At 38.1% G+C, this 19309-nt stretch overlaps 1 protein-coding gene across 1 annotated transcript in view; it reads left to right on the forward strand.

The window, feature by feature from the left end:
- Positions 1–19309, forward strand: part of RS1 (retinoschisin 1) — a 43544-nt gene that overhangs the window by 21406 nt on the left and 2829 nt on the right. Inside the window, exons 5-8 of the mRNA XM_078146065.1 lie at positions 4781–4806; positions 8700–8805; positions 14661–14802; positions 17059–17254. Coding sequence (XP_078002191.1) covers positions 4781–4806; positions 8700–8805; positions 14661–14802; positions 17059–17254 — 470 coding nt within the window. The remainder of the gene's footprint in view (positions 1–4780; positions 4807–8699; positions 8806–14660; positions 14803–17058; positions 17255–19309) is intronic.

Consider the following 19309-nt stretch of genomic DNA (forward strand, 5'->3'; position numbering starts at 1 on the left):
TAGAGTTTTGCTTTAACCACCCTTTCTCAACTTGCTTTTTCAGTAAATAAGCTCAGATGACATAGTCCCCATAATCAAGATTAATTAATAAAGCAGCAAGCATTTAATTTTCTATTTTAATTTTTAATATAAATCAAATTAATATTGATGTTTATCGATACTGTTGTCCACTTGATTAATATTAGTAATATTTGTTATTATTTATCATTATATGCTAGACATTGTGCTAGAGACCAGAGATATGGATACAAAAAATAGGTATTCCCTACCTGCCCTCAAGAAACTTCTAATAAGTGGATACAATACATACAGGGGAACAGTGTCACAAGGATTATAAATGCAGCCATAAGGCAATGGGTGTGACTGCCTAGTCCAAAATTCCCTTCTCTGGATATAACATTCCCCTGTGTATGGCAGGGGTATTCAAGCCAGTTTGAATTGGCGCAGGAGAGCTGGTTATTAAATTTTCATTGTTAAACCTTGGGAATCAGCAAACATTGTAGATCAGAGCTTGATTAAACTTAAAGGTGTGTTTTGCATACATTTGAATAAAAAAAAAAGAATTGGTTTTTAAACATTTACCAGCACACTGCTTTCTATTAGAATGTAAGTTCCTTAAGGGCAGGGTCCCTCAACCACACTTCTAAGGACTTTTTTAGGTGATAGGATAGCTGGGGCTCAGCTGATTCCTCTTAGTTAATTTTACCTTTTACTTTTCCAGGAGCTGGGGTAGTAGAGATTAGTTTATTTTCTCACGTGGGAGAAGTGGAAAGGGTAAGAGATAGGTAGACAGCATGGTCCATGGCGACGTTCTGGACTAGGTAGGCTGTGGGGTCCTGGTGGATGGCAGGATGGGAGTTGAAGCACAGGCTGGGGCTGAAGACATAAAAATATACACATGTATACATACACACAAAAATGAGAAAATAATTATAAGGCACTCAGCATAGTGCCTGGCACATAGTAAGCACTAGACACATATTGGTGGTGGTGGTGGTGGTGGTGGTGATGATGATGATGTCAAGCCCAGTCAAAATCAATTTTCTTCCCAGCCCTCTTTTTCCCCCACTCCCACTCCTCAAAAAAGCATAAAATGCTTGAGCCCTTCTTGCAGAGGTAGGCCACCAGTCAAGTGCCCAAGGCTCAAATGCCACCTGCAGTTGGATTGGCAGGGAAGTGGATCCCTGGTTTCTTGATACTATTAACCTTAACCTCAACTACACAGTATTGTGAACTGTGACAGCTATGTCATATGTAATTGTTTTTTGTCTTCCATTTGCCTTCTGATTAAGAATACTATCATGTGCCTAGTTTCTTCTCCTCGAAAATGGAAACATTACAATGGAAACATGCAGGTGTTTTGTTTTATTTTTATTTTGTTTGGTTTTGGGGCTTCAATCTGGATGGGAAAGGAATATTTTAAAATGAGGGACAATTCCATGCAGAACTTGTATGTACATGTATGTACATTGCTTTAGAATGATTTAAAATATGGAAACAAAGACAGAGTATCTGAAGTGTTCTTTGCTTTAAACAGTTTTGTCATTTCGAAATGACCTTATTTTTAAACTCCATCCTTTTCTTCCTAAGGTTTTTTAAAGCCTGAAAAATAGAATGATGTTTTGCAATCGAAGTTGCAGGGGGCAAGCAGTTGGGGTAAGAAGGGTAGGATTAGTGCATTCTTCTTGCTTCAAGAGGCTATAAAAATAGTGTCTTGTTTATAAATTCTGAGCACCCAGACAGATCCTTCATAAAAGGTCCCTTTTCCCTCTTGTCAAGCTCAGTGCAAATATGACCAGTGTAGAGGGACCTCTCATTTCCTGGCTTCCTAGCCATACAGGGTCATTCAGACATTCAGGTCAGCAGTTCTCAAACTTTTTGGTCTCAGGACCCCTTTATACTTTAAAAATTATGTGGGTTATATCCATTGATCTTTACCATGTTAGCAATTAAAACATCCTGGGAAAATAGTTTTAACCTTGTGGACTCACTGAAAATGTCTGGGGCAGGCCCTTAGGGGTCCCAGGACCACATTTAGAGAACTGCTGCTTTAGGTAATAGGGACAGCTGGGGCTCAGCTGATTCTTCTTAGCTAATTTTACCTCAAAGTTGAGATAAATGGGCAGCTTAGGGTTTGGTAATAGACTCAAGGAGATTTTTCAGATCCAGGTGACCTGTATGAGCTTTCTAATCCATCATCTGTTCAAAAGTTAAGGCTCTTTGCTCGTCCGGCTTCACTGACATGGGTCACTGCATGACCACACTGTCCTATTCTTAGCTGCCTTCTGAAAGGTTCATTTCCCACTGCAGGCTCTGGAGCAACACTTGCTAACTACCACTTTGCTTTTGCATTCTCCTGGGCTTTGACAATCCTAATGTCAATAAGAATGGTTTATTATAAATATATATCTTATAGTGCACAGAGCATTTTTCTTCCAATAACCCTAAGTAGTGCAAATAATAGAATCACACCCAGCTCTAGAGCTGAAAGGGACCTCAGAAACTATGTCCAAACTTCTCATTTTACAAATGGGGAGAGTGAGGCTCTGAGACATTAAGGGACTGACCCATAGTCATACCATTAGGCTGCTTCCCAGATGTCTTCAGTGAACCTTTCTCCACAAAATCCACTAGCAACATTTATGAGAGACATGCTGCCATCTATACTTCTTTTTTTCTCCCTGAACACAAAAATGACATGCCTTCTATCATCCTTGTCCTTTTGCATACACATAACATTTTTGCTAACTTAGATGGTAGTATTCTCTCATAGATAGCATATCACTCATAAATATTGCTAGTAGGTGGGTATATACACACTCACATACATGCACACACATATATACATACCCATTTATATCACATACATATAAACACATATATACACGTACATATATATTTTTGTCTAATTTAGATGTCAGTGTTCATTCAAACACAGTATATCTCATAAATATTGCTAGTGAGTGTATATATATACATACATATCACATACATATAAACACATATATACATGTACATTTACATAAATACATACATATACAGACACGATTGATATCTAGACGGTCAGAAAGATAATGTAACATGACTTTCTTTACTTTCTGGTTTCCTAGCTATTTGAATTTCTTTTTTGGTGATTTCTTCATACACATGACTACTTGAGGCCTTCTCTAATTCCCAGCCCATAAGTCCAAGTTATTAGCAGTCCTGAAATTATTTGGTGTGCTTTGTCCCCCTCATACACCCACCACCAGTAGAATGTAGTTCCTTGAGGGCAAAGATTGTTTCTTTTTTCTTTTCTTTTTTTTGCCTTTATATCCCCAGAGATTAGCACATAATAGGTACTTAATAAATATTACTCGTTAGGTAACTCTTACTAGATGCTGCTGAGCCCCTGCCCCTGTTACAGACTTTTTATAGTAAATTCCCATTGAAGAATCTCTCTCTGTCAAGTGCAGATCTCTTGCCATTCTGCAAATTAGAGCCTTAGAGAGTTTCCTCAAGAACTAAGAAGTTAGGTAACTTGTTCAGGGTTGCCAGCCAGCATGCTTCAGAGAAGGGTCTTCCTGACTTTCTTATTCACTACCCCAAACTGCCTCATTCCATTCTTATTATCTCCAGATAGCAACACTTCCCTGCTCTCAGGATCCTAAGTCACAAATGGTTTTCATGCTTCCAGACCTCTCTTTGAATTTGCTTTACTTTGTTTTTAATCTCTGGCTGTGCATTTTGTCTAAAGAAACTGACAAATTCATTCGTTCTCTGATTATAGGTCACCTGGAAAGACATCTTTGTTTTTCCTTATAGTTCTTAATTCTTGTATAGGTCATCTTGGCTCTTATTTCCTGTATATTGACTGTCACTTAAAATGAATTCTAGGAGGGAAAGGAGCAATGCACTGGAGTGAGGGGCTGGGGAAAAGGATTGGAAAGGGAAATTCTCAAATTGGCCAGATGCCTACTCACTATACCAACATCCTTTCTCTTCTCTCTCTCTCTCTCTGTCTCTCTCTCTCTCTCTCTCTCTCTCTCTCTCTCTCTCTCTCTCTCTCTCTCTCTCTCCTCTGTCTTTCTCCTCTCTCCCCCCCGCCCCATATAACAATACACACATATGTAATAAGACATAAAGATGGCTTCGCTCAATCAGTTCTGGTGTCAGCAGTTAGGAATTTAGCTCATCTATGTCAAATTTAAATGTGGGACCATGAAGATATTCTTAAGATAATAAATGGGTTTCTGAAAGGTGATGACAAAGCTGTCTGGTTCTTTATTTCCTAAAAAATAAAATCTGGCACGTTTCAGTATATATTAAATTCACTTTCAAAAATAGTGAGAAATTAGTAGCTAAAAGTATTAGGCAAGCTAATTTTGTACAATATTTTTCTGCATCAAACTGTATATCATCTCCACTACTAAAAAAAAAGTAAAACAACCAATAACAACAAAAAAAACCAACCAGTTTTAGGCTTAAGCTTAAAATATGTATTTTGTGTACTTATGATTTAAATTGTTTTTTTCCTGTTGGTTATTTATATTTTAACTGTGGTTTGATGTTCTGCACATATTAGAAATAAAGATGGCTCTCTAAAATATTTCCAATTCTTTTTTTCTCTATCAGTAGAGGTTTTTTTGAATTAATGTTTACTCTTTTCACTTCTTCCAGGAGGAAATTTGTTGTTTTTGTTTTGATATGCTTAATGGGTGCTTTTAAGTAACAATTACTAATTTACTTTATATCCCTTTTCTATTTTTCTCTGCTCTTCTCAATTATTTCTCTTGCTCAGTCACACTGGCATTATCATCTACTGAGGTAAGTATGCTAATGGCATTGACATTTAGTTAAATGTGTTTTCATAGATTTTCTTGGCAATATAGTTCATGGGATAGTTTTGTTCATGTTTTAGCCCTACATTTGGTATATCCTAATAATATGCATATATATGATATGGGAAAGCCATGAGGCTCAGTGGATAGGATGTTCAACTTGGAGTTTATCGTGACCTGAGTTCAAATCCTGCCTTGTACTTACTAGCTGTATGACCCTGGGGAAGTCACTTAACCTCTGTTTGCCTCAGTTTCCTCATTTATTATTAGCCCCAATATTCCATAGTATTATTAATCCTATTGTAAAATGGGGCAAATGTAGTGAGGATCTAAAATCTACTACTAAAATGTAGCAAGATCAAATGAGCTTAGGACATTTAGTGCTTCATAAATGCTTTCTAGCACTATTATTAAAAAAGAAAAGATTTGAATTTCAGTGTTTTAGCATAAAACAGACCATGTCTTAATTTAAAGACTGTTAGTGTTGAAAGGAACTTCAGGAATCCTGTAATCCAACCCCCTAATTTTATATAGGGTAAACCGAGTGTTTTGGACTTATCTACAGTCATGTGGCTAGTCACAGAGTTAGATTTGAACTCAGGCCTTTTCATTCTAAGGGTTCTTACCACTTCGTTACTCCATAAGTAACACCTTATAGAATCTCAAATTCTGTTACCTTTTCTAAGTTACACAGTAACACAAAAGGAAACCAAGGAAATAAACCAATGGTAGCTGTAGGAAGAAACAGCCTAAACTTTACCTTATAGCCTTTTAGCTTTAGCTTCACTTTCAAGTGAACAAAGGTAGCTGTTAATGAGGCTAATGACCACCAATAAGTATGCTTGAATTACATTAGCTGGTATGAGTCAAACATCTCTGCAGGTACTCAACTCAGTCTTTTCTCAGAATCAGACATAGATAAGGGATCACATCATAACTGTGAAGACGAGAGAACAATTCATAGGCCTTTAATATCTTGAGATTCTAACATAGATGCAAAAATTTTAAATAAAATATCATCCAATAGATTCCAGCAACTTATCAGAAGAATAATACACTATGACCAGGTAGGATTTATACCAGAAATCCAAGGCTGGTTCAATATTAGGAAAACTATCAGCATAATTGACCATAACAACAAAACTAACAGAAACCACATGATCATCTCAATAGATGCAGAAAAAGCTTTTTTGACAAAATACAATACCCATTCTTATTAAAAACACTTGAGAGCATAGGAATAAATGGAGTCTTCCTCAAAATAGTAAGTAGCATCTACCTAAAACCTTCAGCAAGCATTCTATGTAATGGGGATAAGCTAGAAGCATTTCCAATAAGATCGGGGGTGAAACAAGAATGTCCATTATCACCACTGTTGTTTCATATGGTACTGGAAACGTTGGCTTTAGTAATAAGAGAAGAAAAAGAAATTGAAGGCATTAGAATAGGGAAAAAAGAAACAAAGCTATCACTCTTTGCAGATGATATGATGATATACTTGGAGACTCCTAGAGAATCAAGTAAAAAACTACTTGAAATAATCAACAATTTTAGCAAAGTTGCAGGCTATAAAATAAGCCCACATAAATCGTCAGCATTACTATATATTACCAACAAAGCCCAACAGCAAGAGATAGAAAGAGAAATTCCATTTAAAGTTACTGTAGACATTATAAAATATTTAGGAGTCTACCTACCAAAACAAGCCCAGGAACCATATGAACACAATTACAAAACACTTTTCACACAAATAAAGTCAGATCTAAATAACTGGAAAAACATCAGTTGCTTATGGGTAGGCCAAGCTAATATCATAAAAATGACAATTCTACGTAAGCTAATTTAGTTATTCAGTTCCATACCAAACTACCAAAAATTGTTTTATAGAGCTAGAAAAAATAATACAAGATTCATTTGGAATAACAACAGGTCCAGAATATCAAGGGAACTAATGAAAAGAAATGCAGGGAAAGGTGGCCTTGCCATTCCAGATCTTAAATTGTATTATAAAGCAGCAATCATCAAAACTGCTTGGTACTGGCTAAGAAATAGAGTAGTGGATCAGTGGAATAGGTTCGGTATGTAAGACACAGTAATCAACGACTATACTAATCTACTATTTGATAAACCCAAAGACCCCAACTTCTGGGATAAGAACTCACTCTTTGACAAAAACTGCTGGGAAAACTGGAAAAGAGTATGGCAGAAACTAGGCATAAACCAAAATATCACGCCATATGCCAAAATAAAGTCAAAATGGGTTCATGATTTAGATATAAAGGCTGATACCATAAGCAAACTGGAAGAGCAAATAATAGTTTACCTGTCAGATTTATGGAGAATAGAAGAATTTATCACTAAACAGGAGATAGAGAACATTATGAAATGCAAAATGGATAATTTTGATTACATTAAATTGAAAAGTTTTTGCACAAACAAAGCCAATGCAACCAAGATTAGGAGGGAAGCAGAAAACTGGGAAAGAATTTTTACAATCAGTGTCTCTGATAAGGGCTTTATTTCTAAAATAGATAGAGAACTAAGTCAAATTTATAAGAATACAAGTCATTCCCCAATTGATAAATGGTCAAAGGACATGAACAGGCAGTTTTCAAATGAAGAAACTAAAGTTATCAATAGTTATATGAAAAAATGCTCTAAATCACTATTGATTAGATAAATGCAAATCAAAACAACTCTGAAGTACCACATCACACCTATCAGATAGGCTAACATGACAAAACAGGAAAATGATAAATGTTGGAGAAGATGTGGGAGAACTGGAACACTAACGCGCTGTTGGTGGAGTTGTGAACTGATCCAACATTTTAGAAAGCAATTTGGAACTATGCCCAAAGGGCTATAAAAGTGTGCATACTCTTTGACCCAGTAATAGCACGTCTAGGGCTGTATCCCAAAGAGATCATAAAAATGGGAAAAGGATCCACATGTACAAAAATATTTATAGCAGCTCTTTTTGTGGTGGCAAAGAATTGGAAATTGAGAGGATGCCCATCCATTGGGGAATGGCTGAGCAAGTTGTGGTATATGAATGTAATGGAATACTATTGTGCTATAAGAAATGATGAACAGACAGACTTCAGAAAAACCTGGAAAGACTTGTGAGGACTGATGCTGAGTGAAGTGAGCAGAACCAGGAGAACATTGTACACAGTAACACCACATTGTGTGATGACTAACTTTGATAGAATTAGCCCTTCTCAGCAATGCAAGGATCTAAGATATCTCTAAAAGTCTCATGATGGAAAATGCTATCCACATCCAGAGAAAGAACCATGGAGTTTGAATGCAGATCAAAACATACTATTTGCTATTTTATTTTTACTTCTGTTTTGTTTTGTTTCGTTTCCTCTTTCTTGTGGTTTCTCCTATTGGCTCTAATTCTTCCTTTTACAACATGACTAATGTGAAAATATGAAAAAAAAAGATTTTGAGATCCTAGATTTATTTGGATGTCACCTCATTTTGTCATACAAGGAAACTGAGACCCAGAGAGTTTAAATAGTTTGCCCAAGGTCACAGAGATGCCCAAGGTGACAGAGTAAGGAGTTGAACCCAGATCCATCATTCTTTCTACTGCTCTGTACTGCCTAACATAGAGTGGGGAAATAGTGAGTATAGGCTTTTCCAGTGCTCACAGTATTTATCACTGTACTTAAATACAAAGCTGGACCACCTTGGGATATATCAAGTTAGTTGCGGAGGGCTAGGAGCAGAAACCGGATGACCCCTTTGGCAGGGCTGCTATAGATAGGATTCCTGCTCAGGTATAGGTAAGATTGGATGACCTCTAAGGTCCAGTTTTTCTTTGAGATGCTATGGTTCTCATTGCTCTGCTGGTCCTCTCTGTTATGATAGGATGATGGAGAAGAGCCTTGGTATAGCAAAGCCTGCAAATGTGATTGTCAAGGCAATTCCAATTCATTATGGTCATCTGGAGCAACTAGCTTAGGCTGTATGCCAGGTAAGAGTTTATTTCTGTTATTCATTTGGTGGTGGGATATCCTTTGAGGGTAGCTATTGGAGTATATTTTCACTTGTTCTTTAATCCAATAGAAATGAATTATCCTGAACCACTGCCATGCTGAAATTAAGGCTTTCTTCAAATTACATCTCAATTTAATAGCTCATTTAACGTCCTATAAAATAGGAGAGTGGAGTTTAACTATTCCCCTTCCCTGGAGTACTCTGAGGATTGATTGTAGGATGTCTGAAAATTGAATGTTGTACCAGACATTTTCAAAAGACCCAAGATTTTACCACCAGGAATTAATTAATTCATTTGGTTTACACATTGCCCTTTCCTCTAACATTCTCTTTTAAAACTTCTAGAAAGGGTAACAGAAGTATTACTACTTTCCAATACGTTTACATAAATTCATTTATGAACTCACTTTTCCCTAGGACTAGAGGGCCTAAGTGCAACATGACTGTGTAGCCTTGAGCATATGGATTCAATATGGAGTAGTGGAGGGCTGACCTTAGAGCCAGGAAGACATAGGTTCAAATCTCTGCTCAGATACTTATGAGTGGTATGACCCCGGGTAAGTCACTAAACTTCCCTAGGTCCTAGTTTCCTAATCTGTGAAGTGAGTGGGGAGGGCGGTTGGACTTGATGGTTTCTAAGGCCCTTTCCAGCTCAAATCCTATGAATCAATGTCTCATTCTTTCTCTGGGTCTTGGTTTCCACATCTGTAAGATGAAGACGTTGGATCATGTGATAATGTTTTTGTTCAGTCATTTCAGTCATGTCTGACCTTTTGTGACCGCATTTGAGGTTTTCTTGTCAGAGACACTGGAGTGGTTTGCCATTTCCTTCTGGAGCTCATTTTACAGAGGAAGAAACTGAGGCAAACAGAGTTAAGTGACTTGCCCAGGGTCATACAGCTAGTAAATGTCTAAGGCCAGATTTGAACTTAGGAAGATGAGTCTTCTTGACTCCAGGCTGGATGCTGTATCCATTGCACCACTTCCAACTCTAAAAACCTATGATTTGGTAGAACATGGGGAGGAAGAGGGTGCTGAGAAGGACACACAACAGAGAAAACAAAGGTGAACGTACTTCACCAGCAGCACAGACAGCCTGGATGGGGTTTTCTTAGGGTGAGTGCTAACTGCACAAGTATCTTTCCTGCTGAGAAGCCTGTAGACATCTGCTTGCTAATGCACTGTGTCAAAGCCCACTGGGAGCAGAAGGTGACCTGCTAATTGCATTACGGCCACCTAATCTTCAGCTTAATGTTACTCAGGGTACTCAAATGCAGGCCTTTTCCAAAGCTGAGATAAGCCTGCCCCGAATTACTTCCAAGGTGAAGAGCTGTTTCAATTAAATCTTTTGGCAGAAGGAGTGAGTATGTGTGTGTGTGTGTGTGTGTGTGTGTGTGTGTGTGTGTAATTGCTTCCCAAATGCTTTACTGTTCTTCCTGTTCAATCCTTATTTGAGCCTTGGATTCCTTCTGGGGTGGGTATGTGTTTATGTGACCATCTTTGCACATTATTTTTTTGTTATGGCCTTGGAGATAGATGCTGTATCACAAATGAATGGAACAAAGCAAGAAGGTTAAATAAGGCATTTCTATGCAGAACAAATTAATAGAGAAACATGAAGATATAATTGCACTTATAATAATAAAATCAACTGTTAGTCAACAAGACAACATCCCCTCACCCTCCACCCCAAAAAACTCAACCACCAAATAATCTTGCTTTCACAGAGCTCACAGTCTCATGGGGGAAACAATATGCAAACACCTATGTACCAACAATCTATACATAGGCTAAGTTGAAGATAATTAAAAGAGGGAAGGTACTAGCGTTAAGGGAGATTGGGAAAGGCTTCTTTTAGAAGGTGGCATTTTAGCTGGGACTTAAAGGAAGACAAGGAATCCAGAAGGCAGAGATGAGAAAGGAGAGCATTCCAGCAATGGGGACCACACCAGTGAAAATTCCTGGAGCTGGGAAATGGAGAGTCTTGTTGGAGGAACAGCAAGGAGGCCAATGTCACTGGGTCAGAGTATGTGGGAGTGTAAAATGTTAAGAATGGAAAGGTGAGGCAGGGGCAGGTTATAATGAGCTTTGAATGACAGAGGGTTTATTGATCCTGGAGGTGATAGGGAGCCTCTGAAGTTTATTTAATGAGGAAGAGGATGAGAAAAATCTCTCAAACCACCCTCCTCACAAAAATTTAAGATTTGTTTTGTTTTGTTTTTCAGGAGCAAAAATAATATCAAAATAAGATTGACTTCTTTCCTCCCACATATAAAAAATGTGTATTACGTATATACATACACATACATATACTTGTTTTGTTTTTCAAAAATTTGCTCAGCAGGAAACTTGGAGACCAAAGAGTCTGCATTTTTAATGAGTCTCCTTGATTACTTTATGATCAATATTTAAGCACTTCATTGTTGCTTTTATTTTTCCATCTTTCCCAAATTTTGTTTTCATGCTACATACAGTAGTGGAAAGATGAAACTGGACTAGAATGAGGAGCCCCCTCCCAACAGACACATATATTTACCCTACACCAATTCCAGAAATATCAGTTTATGTTATTTAACTTCATCCAGTTCGTCCTAAGGCCCCCATTTGTCCTTTGCTCTGTACCCAGCTTGTCGCTTCTGCACACCCTAAGAAGGTCCCCTGTGGCTACCCTGTAGGTGATCAGTGTCTGGACAACTGCATCCTTTTTTCCATAAAAAATTTACAAGCGTCTCATATCTTACTGCTTACCAGCACTAGACAAGTCCATTCAAGCCTTCATGGCTGCTGACTGGGGGAGTTATTGCTTCTCTCCTAATCCCTCTGTCTGCAGATGTATTGATTGGAGAGAAAAAATGAGGAGAGTGAGGAGAGGAAACCAAAAATAGGGAGAAAATTGAACATCAGAGATAGGGGAAATATCTTATTTTCCCTAATGTCCCTCACCTGTGTAGCTGCTTGTGACTGGAAAATGTGGTGTGGTTCTAGGGTTGGAAAAATTGTGAAATAGTAAAGTTTGTCTTCGGGGGAGGGGTGGCGAATCACCAGGCATGTTTCATTTTCCTTCCACAGTGAAAGCCTTCTCTCCATTGTCTTTTTTCTCCCTCCTACCTATGTCCCTTCCTTACTCCATGAAAACTTGCTCTTGAGGAATGATCAGATATACTTGTTACTTTTAAGCTGTTAAAAAAAAATAACAACATCACACAGATGTATTAAGATGAATGGAACACTCCCTTACCAATTAACATCCTAGGAGGTCCAACGAAGGTTTAAGCTAAAGAAATGAAGAAATTCTAATAGAATACCTGTTGTTGATATATTTGAGATATGTTTTGGGGGTAGTAGAGCCCTTCCAGTGTTACCTGAAAACATCAACATGGTTGGTTGTCTACCCCAACACCAGCCTTAAGTGATTCCCACTAGGCATGCTCTTCTGTTACGCAAATCAGCTCATGAGCTCATGATGCCTTGACCACAGTCATTGTCTGGAAACACCTTGAAAAGTGATTTCTTCCAAAGGCTTTACTTTCAAAGGTAGTGGGACAATAAATAATTCTGCAGTCAAAATGTGGTTCAATTTTCTGCAGTGCTATGACTGGAATACCAGCTGTACTTGCCTAGCTGCTGAAGATGACACTCCATCTCTAGTCTCCATGCCTGTTCATTGGCTCTCCCCCATGCCTGCCATCTCTGCCTCCCTGGCTTCTTCAAAACTCAGCTCATATCCTACTTTCTGCAGGAGGCATTTTTCTGTTCTGTTACTTTTTCCTTAACCTTAGTGTCTTCCCTCTGACAACTTATCCTTTGTTTATATATAGTTGATGGCATGTTCTCTCCCTCTTTAGACTATGAGTTCCTTGAGAGTAGGGACAATCTTTTTTTTTGAGGGGGGTAGTGCCTGGCACATAGTAGGAACTTAATAAATCCAATTGACTGATTTATTCTCCCTCTCACCCCCACCTCTACCTCTACTGCCTTCCTTTCTGAGATTGTTGTTCAGTCATTTTCAGCCATGTATGACTTTGTGATCCCATTTAGGGTTTTCTTGATGAAGATACTGGAGAGGCTTGCTAATTTCCTTCTCCAGCTCATTTTAGAGATGAGGAAACTGAAGCAAACAGGGTTAAGTGACTTGCCCAAGGTCACACAGCTAGTAAGAGTCTGAGGCTGGATTTCAACTCATGAAAATGAATCTCCCTGATACCAGGCCTGGCACTCTGTCTGCTTTGCCACCCACCTGCCCAACTTTCTGAGATTACTTTATATTTATTCTTTCTGTGTCTTGTATGTACCTAATTATTTATGTGTTATCTCTGTCGTTGGGATGTAAGCTCCTTGCAGGCAGGAACTCTCTATTTTTTCTTCGTATCCTTTGTATTCAGCACAGTGTTAAGTACATAGCAAGCCCTTAATAAAAGATTGTTGACTGGAAGATTAAATTAGAGAGAAATGCACTTATACTTTGTCATTTTCCCCTATATATAACCAAACCACTTTCTTAGTGTCCAAGAAAAGGTATAGCAGCATGTGAATAATAAATGACCTCAGTATCTTTGTCAAGGATCTTGTTTGGCTATCTGAAGCTTGAAAATAACATGTCCCTGTTCCCTTCCTGGATGAGCTGCTCTAAAATGGCTCTCTGCTAGCAGGAATGTGTTCTCAAAAAGACTTGATATATGCCAGCAGGAAATAGATTAGAATATAATACTCTGGACCTTGCTAAATGCACTTTCTAATTGCTATTAAGTATGACCTGAATACTAGTAGGTCTGCCAAGACAGCACTTAGATTGGTTGCTGATTGGAAAAAATGAAAACACCTGATATATGAATGTCTTGTCATTTGTAAAATGGGGATAATAGCAATAGTTAGCATTTTTATAGTGCTTTACAAAGGACTTGACAAATGTTATCTCATTTTATCCTCACAACAACCCTGAGAGGTAAGTGCTATTAATCTTTCCATTTTAAAGATGAGGAATCTGAGGCAGGGTCACATGGTTAGTAAGTGGGTCGCATTTGAACCCAGGTCTTCCTGACTCCAGGTCCAGTGCTCTGTCTCTGAATCAAGTGGCTGCCTCTGGATAATAATACCTCACTGGGTTGGTGTGGAAGAAGTGCTTTACAAATCTTAAAGCACTATGTAGATAGCTTGCTGTGTTGGACTGCTAAATATTTAATCCTTTAAAACTATAGCTTAAGATGGAGAGAACCAATTTCTTAAGTTCCTAATTGTAAAAAACCAAACCAAACCAAAACAAAACAATAACTCCACTCCTACCTTTTTACAGAGGTACTCTCCATGTCAATCCTTTTATCTTTTTAAAATTTTTTTTATTTTATTCTGAACTTAAGAAATAAAATAAGCATTTCCATAACATAGAATAGAAAAAAAGATGATTGTACATGAAACTGCAAATCTGTTATGTACAACTTGCTATTCCTTTTAAATGTATAATAAATTTATCATCTAATTTTCTTTTTTCCCCTTTTTTTCTTCTCTTCCTCCCCCCTAATCTAGAGATGTGTGTGTGTGTGACTGTATATTTGTAAAACCATTCTATATATACTTCCATTTATCTCTCCAAAATGGTTGGATCAGTTCCACCAACCGCAAATTAGTGTCCCAATTTTTCTACATCCCTTCCAATATTTGTTGATTATCCTTTTATCTTTAAGTAATCTCCATTCTATCTCTGAAAAGTTCCTCTTCTATCCATCATCAACCACAAGGACAAATAGAAAATTATCAGAAATGGGATTACGAGTTTGAGATTTCTTACATATTGTGTTTGTTGAATGTTTTCATTTGACTCTTTTTTCCCCACTCCAGAATGCCCATACCATAAACCTTTGGGCTTTGAATCTGGAGTTGTTACTCCAGACCAAATCAGTTGCTCCAATCCAGAACAGTACATAGGATGGTATTCTTCATGGACAGCAAACAAGGCACGTCTCAATAGCCAAGGCTATGGGTAAGCCAAGGAGAGTTTTGTGTGTCAACAAAAGCTATCTTTCATCCATCTGCCAACATCGATGGAACAAAAGAAAAGAGATTAATACATAACTGAATAAATTAATACAATTAGCAAATTAGTAAAAAATTGAGTAAATAATATTTTAAAAGGATATAAAGGGCAAGAGGAGGAATGTATACAATCTAAGAGGGACCTACCTAGAATAAAATGAAACAATCTCACCTGGCAGGCAGCCTGAACTTGGAATCCAAGGACCTGGATTTAAATACTGTCCTGGTCATTCACTAACAGAATGGCTTTGTGGCAATCATTCGCCTCTTGGGGCCTCAATTTACCCAAATGAGGTGGTTGGATTTTATTTATTTTTAAGGTCCCTTCTGAAAGTATGTAGATACAGAGCCAGCCCTGTATATAGCATTTTAAGTTTTGCAAAGTACTTTACAAATTTCCCATTTTATCCTCCCAGTTTTATTATTATCCCCATTTTACAAATGGAGAAACTGAGATACACAGAGATGAAATAACTCCAGAATCGTACAAAGGTTAGTGTCTGAGGTGGGGCTCCAGGTCTATCATTCTATCCAGTGCACCACCTAGATGCCCCACAATGGGTTTAAGGTCTGCCTCTGACATATACTAGCCATGTGTCCATGGGTGAGTCTTTCAGAACCTCACATGGCTCTTTCATACTATAAGTTATAGAAGATCATGCTGATCTGCATGAGTCTCCTCCTGGTAATTCCTTAAGCCAATAAAATCATGTCTAGGCCAAAAAAAAAAAAGCCTTTTCCAGTTCTGTCTATTCAAATTTTCATGCTGCTATAAGCTTTTTGAACAACTGCCAGACAAATTTCATATATCACAATATCTAGCACAGAGTAGAAAATCAATAAATATTCATTGACTTTGATGTCAAATACCTTGGAGAAGGCATAGAGAAATTTCCCAAGAATAAGAAAGACCTAGGGAGAAAAAATTGAAATAGTAAGAGAGGTGAATGAAAGGAGTTGTTCTAATCAACCCACAATGAGATTGCTGTTGCTCCACCTTATCTGACTCTTCATGACCCCATTTGGGGGTTTTCTTGGCAGGGATACTGGAGTGGTTTGCCATTTCCTTCTCCAGCTCATTTTACAGATGAAGAAACTGAAGCAAATAGGATTAAGGGACTTGTCCAGGGACACACATCTGGCAAGTGTCTGAGACCAGATGTAAACTCAGGAAGATTCATCTTCCTGACTCCAGGCCCGGCACTCTATCCACTATACCACCTAGCTGCCCCCACAAAGAGGTAATAGGGCTCAAGAGACAGATCTCTTGGCCTTGGGTTTAAGTCCTGCCTCTAACATTTACTAACTGTGTGACTCTGGATAAGTCCCTTAACTCCTTTATAAATTGAGGATAATAATATGTTACCTACTCATAAAATGAAAGTAATTGTACTCATATAGCCCCTCACAGAATTGTGAGAAAGGTGTTTTGATAATAGGTTTCATGTGACTTGGCATTAAAATGGGGTAAGATATTACAGATATGTAAATATATAGGATGAAAGATATTGTGCAGCATCATCCTGGCTCCTAAAGAATTTTCTTCATTCCACTTATGATGCTTACTACCTGAGTGAGCTTGGGTGAATTACTTACAATCCCTGGGACTCAGTTTCCTCATTTGTAAAAATGAGGCGCTTGGACTTAGATAGACTATCAGTTCCTTTTATTTATTTTAGGTAACTGGGGTTAAGTTACTTGCCCAGGGTCACACAGCTAGTTAAGTGTTAAGTCTGAGGCTGGATTTGAACTCAGGTCCTCCTAACTTCAGGGCCAGCGTTCTATCCACTGTGACACCTAGTATCAGTTCCTTTTAGTTCCAGGTCTATGATCCCATGAGTAAGGTTCACTTCAAAAGAAATTTACATCACAACTCTGAGTGCTTTTCTGATGATATAGTTAATTTAATTCTGAAACTATTTTCTTAGGGAAATGGAGGTACAAGAAGGGATGACATGGGCTTGTTTTCTTGCTAAAATGTCTGGGAATTCTCTGTGGCAATTCTGCATGCCAATTAAAAAGTAGAGTTGAATTCCTTCAAAGCTTCCCAAGTCTCTGACTCAGTCTCTGCTTTCTAGTAAGTTTTTTTCTTTTCTTTTCTTTTTTTTTTTTAATAGAGTGTTTTCATAAGATCATTGGCTTGCTGTGCAACATTCTCATAGACTAGCTTCCAGGAGTAATGCGGTTGCCATATTTTCCATAGGTGTGCGTGGCTCTCCAAATATCAAGACAGCAGTCAGTGGCTACAGATAGACTTGAAAGAGATCAAGGTGATTTCAGGGATCCTCACACAGGGACGCTGTGATGCTGATGAATGGATGACTAAATACAGTGTACAGTACCGGACTGACGAGGGCTCAAACTGGGTTTATTACAAGGACCAGACTGGCAACAATCGAGTGAGTGACAGTCATATATGCTTGGAATTTTTGAAATTCACTTAAGCAACAAAAGAAATATTTATGCATGGTGTCCTATTAATGCATCATCACTTGAATAATCAGAACAGGCAACTTGGACAGTTTCAAATTCATTTGATGTATTCCTAACTCTCAGCTTCAAGCTTGGACAATATAGACATAATCATGAAAATAAAAGGAGTAGATTGGGCATATACCATCTACACTGATGCTGCTTCTGAAGATTATTGTATATTACTGTATGTTATATATTATTAACCCACTAGCATGATTAGGATGCCTTCAACAATTTTTAAAAGGGATCCTCCTATCCTCAGGAGAGACCTAAGTTCAAATCCAGCATCAGACACACGCTAGCAGTGTGACCCTAGGCAAGTCACTTAACCTCTTTTGACTCAATTTCCCCAACTGTAAAATGGGAAGAATAATAGCACCTACCTCCCACTGTTGTTGTGACGCTCAAATGAGCAAATAATTGTAAAGCTTTTAGCACAGTGTCTGGCATGTATTGATGTAAACTCAGGAAGATTCATCTTCCTGACTCCAGGCCCGGCACTCTATCCATTGTACCACCTAGCTGCCCCCACAAAGAGGTAATAGGGCTCAAGAGACTGATCTCTTGGCCTTGGGTTTAAGTTCTGCCTCTTAACATTTACTAACTGTGTGACTCTGGATAAGTCCCTTAACTCCTTTATAAATTGAGGATAATAATATGTTATCTACTCGTAGAATGAAAGTAATTGTACTCATGTAGCCTCTCACAGGATTGTGGGGAAGGTGGTGTTGTTCAGTTGTGTCTGACTCTTAGTGACCCTATTCAGGGTTTTCTTGGCAAAGAGACTGGAGTGGTTTGCCATTTCCTTCTGGAGTTCATTTTACAGATGAGGAAACTGAGGCAAACAGGACTAAGTGACTTGCCCAGGTCACCCAGCTAGTCAATGTCTAAGGCCGCATTTGAACTCAGGAAGATGAGTCTACCTGACTCCAGGCCCAGCACTCTAATCCACTGTGCCACCTGGCTGCTTCAGTCGAATATAGAATATCTTGGTTTAAGTCATTTTAAAAGCCTGTTAAATAAAATTATTTCAGAATGCGTTTGCAATGGGGAGTTATTTCCCCAAATCATAATATACTTTGCTCTAGTAGCCTGAAATATTGTTATTGTTTGACGATTTTAAGCAGACTGTCAACAGAATGATCAGCATGTTATGACATATGTACCCACTATCATTCTGCAATAGTTTCAGAATATTTTGCTGATTTTTGAATCTAGCAGAAATAACTAGAATAAATGTCTATCTAGTTAATTATTTCATATTAGAAGCTAATTTCATAGATTTGGGGGGGCTGGAAAGAATCTTAGAAATCATCTAGTCCTATGCTGCTTCATTTTAAAGGAATCAACAAATTAAGTCAATAGATGCCTACTATATACCAGGCACTCTGTGCTAACCCAAGCCCTATAAAGTTAAGTGGTTTGGCCTGACATCATCACATTGCTAGCTAGCAGAGCTGACCAGTAGCCTCTTAACCAAGCAGTTTGCCTTGTTCAGTCCTCTTGCCAAAGCCCCACCCACACGTTATAACATGGATATCTTGTGATTTCTTATGAAACTGCACTCAACATGATCCATTATTAGGGTGATATGATAAAATGAATTTGAACATCATGTATCCAGCATTCATTTTGGACTAATTTCACTGTTTTGTAGCATACTTAAATTCTCTCAAGGTTCTAAGGACACTAATAGACTATCACATTTCTTTACATAGAGAATTGTCCAGACTTGTGGAGTACAAAGGACCAATCTCATATTAACCTAATCCTGGTAACTAAGTAGGCTGTGGATTAAATAGATATCTAAGTGGTGCCCTGGACCTTGAAGTCAGATAACCTGAGTTTGAATCCTGCCCCAGACACTTACTAGATGTGGCACCCTGGGCAAGTCACTTAACTTCCCTTTGCCTTGGTTTCCTCATCTGTAAATTGGGGATAATAGCAATAATTTAATTAACAAACCCAGAGGTTTGTTG

Source organism: Phascolarctos cinereus, unplaced genomic scaffold (genome assembly GCF_003287225.1).
Source record: "Phascolarctos cinereus isolate Bilbo 61053 unplaced genomic scaffold, phaCin_HiC Scaffold_726;HRSCAF=1367, whole genome shotgun sequence".
NCBI lineage: Eukaryota > Metazoa > Chordata > Mammalia > Diprotodontia > Phascolarctidae > Phascolarctos > Phascolarctos cinereus.